Source organism: Borostomias antarcticus, assembly GCF_949987555.1.
Source record: "Borostomias antarcticus genome assembly, contig: scaffold_152, whole genome shotgun sequence".
NCBI lineage: Eukaryota > Metazoa > Chordata > Actinopteri > Stomiiformes > Stomiidae > Borostomias > Borostomias antarcticus.
Window position 1 is genome coordinate 125134 of NW_028175978.1, and position 6710 is coordinate 131843.

The following is a 6710-nucleotide window of genomic DNA, read 5'->3' on the forward strand; positions in this document are numbered from 1 at the left end:
AACCCATAACAAAAAGGGGCTACAAAGACAGGACAGAACGTGAGGTAATAACATGAATCCAGGAGTACAAAACAGAACAGACAGCCTACCTAACAAAAATCAAATGCCACTACCTAAACATACAGGGGAGACAAAGGTTTAAATAAACAGCAGAACACCCTGATTGGACAACAGTAAAGTGACACAATGAGATGATTGGCTGACAGGACGAGACGATTAGCTGGCGGCACGTGGAACAGGGATGATTGCCAGCACAGCTAACGATGACGGACAGGACAGACGACCAATGGGGAACAGGAGCCTAGAACTCAAGGAGAGCAAGAAAGAGAGAACAAAAGCACGAAACGGACAAACATATTGGACTGTAGGCCTAACTAAAGTGGAACGTAACATATACACTGTAAGAAATTAGCTTTGCTAATTAGCTTAATTGGCTTGTCTTGCGCAATAAATCACAGAAACCAAACATAATTGTGACTTGACTTACAGTGCAGAAATTTCTATGAATATGTTTCTTATATCAGGTAGTAAATTAATTTTGGTCCTGACATGTGGTCCAAACTTTTGCGGGCATCACACTACGAATAGTAATATTGAGGTCAAAAGTGGCACAATGTTATCACAAAGTCCTCTTGTAGTGACAAGACACAACGAGTAGTGACATGTTCTTTATTAGTCACATTCTACATCAAACTGGAAAGATGTTCTTCTGTTAGCTCCTACAGTAGATTGTGCACACGCTAAGCAAGAGGTAAAAGAATTATAAGAGAAAGACATTGTGTATCAATCATTAAGCTAATGTTATAGTCCAATAACAGAACCTGAAACCACCACCACGTTTAAACAGACACCAACCGTACTGTTATAGCCTAGTTCATTTAAACAGACACCAACCGTACTGTAATAGCCTAGTTAATTTAAACAGACACCAGCCGTAGACTACTGTAATAGTTAATTTAAACAGACACCAACCGTACTGTTCATTTAAACAGACACCAACCGTACTGTAATAGCCTAGTTAATTTAAACAGACACCAACCGTACTGTAATAGCCTAGTTAATTTAAACAGACACCAGCCGTACTGTAATAGCCTAGTTCATTTAAACAGACTACAACCGTACTGTAATAGCCTAGTTCATTTAAACAGACACCAACCGTACTGTAATAGCCTAGTTCATTTAAACAGACACCAACCGTACTGTAATAGCCTAGTCAATTTAAACAGACACCAACTGAAGTGTAATAGTTCATCTAAACAGAGCTCTGCGTACTGTAATAGTTGACTGGCTCTAACATTAGACACAAGGCAAGCTTTAGCTGATAACACTACTGTATCTCACAAACAAATGAAAACAAAGAATACAACTGAGTTATTCTCCTGAACAGTAGTTTACTCCCCTCTGAATGCCAACATTAGATTATCATTATCATACATTTACCAACACTTGACTGTATGTTAATCATTAGTTAATATATGGTGAAAAAAAGCAATACATTAGTGCAACAAGGACTCTCATACTGGAGTATATGTTAGGTTTGAAGACCTGTCCTGAAGTTGAAGCAGTCCTGAAGCTCCCAAGTACAGTGGATTCTCATGTAGATTATTGACTTAAGGTGAATATACTGTAACATTACAATAATGCATATTTGTTGGCAAAGGATGGATACAGTGTGATAAACCTTGGCCTGGTTATCCTCTAGCAGAGACAGGTTAAGACCTGTAGGAACCAAGTAAACAGGCCTTTGTACAGACCTCTAACCTGCCACAAAGAGTGTCTGAAGTTGTCAGTGATGTTTGGTGTCAGACTCAGGATGTCCTCCAGTCACTTGTCCTGCTAATGCTGTTTCTCCACAGACATCCAGTTTAGACTAGAAACCAGAGGGAAATGACTCCAACTCTCATACATGACTATTATTGATATGTGGATCTTATAACCCTGGTACAGTTGATTAATAACACCCAGGACAGTGCAATATTGATTAATAACACCCAGGACAGTGCATTATTGATTAATTACACCCAGGACAGTGCATTATTGATTAATAACACACAGGACAGTGCATTATTGATTAATAACACCCAGGACAGTGCATTATTGATTAATAACACACAGGACAGTGCATTATTGATTAATAACACCCAGGACAATGCATTACCGATTAATAACACCCAGGACAGTGCATTATTGATTAATAACACCCAGGACACTGCATTATTGATTCAGAACACACAGGACAGTGCATTATTTGTGTATTAAAGGGAATATTGTTGTTGCATATAGAGAGACAAACTCATAACACATATGTATGGCCTTCTTAAGACAGTATTGGTTAATATGGAGCAAAGATATTGTAGTACGCTCAAGCATTTTAGCGTTATTTCAGTTAAACTGAGATTTCTGGTTAGAAGGAAGCTCTAATATCAGGTCTAGTTCAGCAGTGGATTCAGAAACAGACCTGCAAACCTGAGAAGATAAAAGAAAACCGTTACAATGACCATCAGGCACAGTCAGTTGTAGTAGTTGGTGAAACTTTTCTGTGACAAGAGGAGTCTCACCTTAGCTAGCAGGCACCAGCATCCGCCCTGTGAAATAAACACAGAGAGGGTGAAGAGACAGAGGGGACACAATCACTATGTGATATTTCAACAAATAAATCAACATTGCTGCCACCATCCACTGAACACAGGAGCAGTATTCTTGAAAAATACATCTCTCAATGTATCAGTGAATCTTTCTTACATCATGATTATTTTACAGTGTGCTGCGTACATAACACACAGATGACTGTGAAGATTGGATGACTATGAAGACTGTACATGTTCTCTACACACAGATGACTATGAAGACTGTACATGTTCTCTACACACAGCTGATGACTCACCATTGGATTTCTTCTTCTGGTAGTAGATGAGTCCAGCCAGTGCAAAGACCAGTCCCAGCACCAGCCCAGACGCCCCGATGGCGATCTTATTCCTCTCAGACTCAGGCAGGGACGGGTCTGTCAAGGAGAAATGACCCTTCTGTTAGCATGTGATGACACTGTAGCTGTCCTGTATGTAGCTTCTGACAGACCACCATCTATCATACGCTAGCACACACAGTCACAGTCAGGGTCATTCAGGTACCCAGCCACAACACAGCACTCGTACCCTGCTCACCTGAACTCACCCCAGCACACCATGACAACACCCTAACAACAGCTGAGCAGTGAACTCACTCTAGTACACCATGACAACACCCTAACAACAGCTGAGCAGTGAACTCACCCTAGTACACCATGACAACACCCTAACAACAGCTGGACAGTGAACTCACCCTAGTACACCATGACAACACCCTAACAACAGCTGAGCAGTGAACTCACCCTAGTACACCATGACAACACCCTAACAACAGCTGGACAGTGAACTCACCCTAGTACACCATGACAACACCCTAACAACAGCTGAGCAGTGACTTCACCCCAGTACACCATGACAACACCCTAACAACAGCTGAACAGTGAACTCACCCTAGTACACCATGACAACACCCTAACAACAGCTGGACAGTGACCTCACCCCAGTGCTTCACGAGGGGTCTGTCCAGGCTGGCGTGCTCCACCATGCAGGAGATCTTCTCCCCGGATCTGGGCGTGTACTCCAGTTGGGAGTGGAACTGGTAGTACCAGTCACCGTTGACCGACTCCTCAGTGGAGATCACGTCTGAGGTCACTTCCTGTCCATCTCTCTTCCAGGTCACTCTGATCTTTTTGGGGTAGAAGTCATAGGCGCTGCACACCAGCATGGCAGGGTGTCTGCCACTAGAGGGGGTCACTGAGAGAAGTTTGACAGAGGGCTCCACTGATAGTGGAGGAAAAACAGCAACACATTAGTTCATATAACACTATCATTCATATCATATTGATCAGGGTTCTGTTCTCTATTAATTAACACTATTATTGGTCTTTATTATATATACTGTATTATTGGTCTTTATTATATATACTGTATTATTGGTCTTTATTATATATACTGTATTATTGGTCTTTAATATGTCTACTATATTATTGGTCTTTAATATGTCTACTCTATTATTGGTCTTTAATATGTCTACTCTATTATTGGTCTTTAATATGTCTACTCTATTATTGGTCTTTAAACTCTCTAAGCGCTTCTAGCCCTCTCCCACCGGCTGCGCAGAGGTTCTGCATGCGGTTGGACTTTGCTAGATTTACCGCAAGGTCGGGAATTGTAAGCATTTCCTGGTTAATGTGCACAATCCCCGACCGTACGGGAGATGTGAGGAATACTAACCAATTTCTCACATCTCCCTCAAGGTCGGGGAATGTGCACATTACCCGGGAGATGTGAGAAACGCACATGTTCCTCCTACATTCCCCGCGAGGTCGGGGATGTGCGCAATAACCGGGAAAAGCTCACATTCCCCGTTTTCTCACATTGACCGTAACATATCCACCAGACAGAAGCTTCATTACAGGTTTTGTAGTGAACAGATGAAAGAGGTGTCGTATCATCTGGTGAGTGAGAGATGTGATGTTGTTGTGCTGAGGAGGGCAGCTCACCTGTCTTCTCCAGTACGGCAGAGAGGTGGTTCTCAGCGTTGTGCTTGCAGTAACGCACCAGGTTCGCTCGCATAAAAGCCATGTAAGCAGCATCATCATTCCGGATCTTAGCATTATACAGACCATGCTCAGTGTATCCCTCCCACCTTCCCTTAGTGCTGTTGAACCTGAGATACTCAATCTTATTATAAATTAAAGAGCATATGTACTCATGCGGTTGCTCTGTAGAGTATAAGCAGTGTGTCACCCTGTTCATCTCATATCCATCTGAAATATTGAAGAACAAAGTATGCATGATCACAGTTTTCATCTGAATTCATTACACACTTTATTTTCTCATAAATCATGAAGATCATGTCAAAGAACAATTCAGTAACATTTAATACAAATGTTATATGAAACAATATTCAACAATAAGATCACTGTCATTAGTTCATTGATGGAAAGCTAATTATACCTGGTAATACCATAGACTTTATACAGACTGTATTATACAGACTCACGGTGTGTAGTTTATGATAATGTAGCCTACCTGCTTTTTGCGTGGACAGAACCACAGCCATGCAAATGGAAAACACAGTTGACAAGGACATGTTCCTCCAGCGTTCAACTTCTCAACTAAATGAAAGAGAGCAGAGCACTCAGATAATAAACTGACTCTTAACCAAACCAACCAATCTCTGCTTCAGAAAAACACATGTCACATGTTGCTAGGCAGAGGTCAAACATTGTACGTTCATTATTACTGTATGGTCGGTCACTAACAGTTAATTCTCAATCAGAACACAGTCATTTACATAAATACAGCATTGTTTTTAAACATTGTCAAACATTTAATTCAGTTTTACTTTGTATTGAGTTAGAGCGTTGTTTACTCATCATGTTTGGCTCTTCAGGCTGTCACACTCAGTTCTCCTAAATTCAGCCATGCCAACCATATTGACAGTGTTACAGCAACAGACAGACATATCTCTTTATAGGGCAGCACAAGGAATAGCACAGGTATCAACTGACCACTTAAAACTCAATAAACCAATTACATCCAAATCAACAATATCCTGAGTAGCCATTTTGGCCAGTCGTGCAAGGTTTCCTCAGCAAAACAAGGTCTGAGCTGATCCGTGCCAATGCCTATGCCACAATGTGTGTATCTGCTTATGGACCGTGTGCTTGGGATCAAATGAGATACTGGGAAAATGATTCATGTTTAAAATATGGGAGGGACTGATGTCGAAGAGCAAGCTCTGGAAACATTTGCATCTGGAGAAGTGTTTCTGTCTAAAAACTACAAACCTGAGACATTATGATGAAAGACTATGATGTTTTTCCACCAAAAATGTTGTATTTATCAAGCAAAGCATGTAATTGTTGTTGATGTCATTTCTTCACAGAGAGGAGAACTGAGAAGACTTGAATTATACACTGAACTGAACATTTCTTTTCTCTCTCTTTTGTCTCTTGTGTAGGACCCTTGGACCAATCAGATGAGTCATTTCCAGCCTCATCATCTGTATCTAGGTAGACGCTCACATGGCTGTTCAGGCTTGTAGTGTAAATGCACAGTGGATGAGAACTTAGCAGGTAACGCAGGGATAGAATACATAGAGTTGGGGTGTCAGAGGCCTCTCACATAAAGGTCTTTATGTAAAAAGAAGATAATGATCATCAGATTGATGGGGACTTGAAAGTGTACAGTACATAACATGAAGCATATAATGCCATTAGGGAAGTGGCTGATTATATGCTTCAGTTATAGTAGAACTAGATGACTAATGGCTATCATGTAAAAGTGAGAATGCATGACGGAATTATTCAATTAATTATTTTACCTTTTTACATTAATCTGATAACTCATGTACTGACAAAACGCATAATTTAATCAATCTACCCCCTGAAAACAACAACAAAGAAAGATTATGGCTGCGTTCCTATCCACTTACATCAACTGTTGGGGTGAGAATCTCACTGATCCTGTTTCACAGAAACCAGGCTGTCCAGACAAACCAGTCTGGAGAAGTCCCTAAATATTGAAACCATAAAACTATGGAGCGACTTAAGACAGAAGAATATCTTCAGATTTTTTAGAGCAACAAAGTTTAGAGGAATGCTTCTATCTATACAACAACTATTCTGGAGGGTATGT

General features: G+C 40.8%; 1 protein-coding gene across 1 annotated transcript; it reads right to left on the reverse strand.

Annotated features, from left to right (window-relative positions):
- Positions 1 to 2559: 2559 nt before the first annotated feature.
- Positions 2560 to 4649, reverse strand: LOC311328959 (HLA class II histocompatibility antigen, DQ beta 2 chain-like; the record flags this gene model as incomplete). The annotated part of the gene is made up of 4 exons (XM_084462850.1): positions 2560 to 2585; positions 2885 to 3001; positions 3564 to 3845; positions 4568 to 4649. 4 exons carry the CDS (start codon positions 4647 to 4649, stop codon positions 2560 to 2562), a joined length of 507 nt encoding a protein of 168 aa, XP_084318976.1.
- Between the last annotated feature and the right edge of the window lie 2061 nt (positions 4650 to 6710).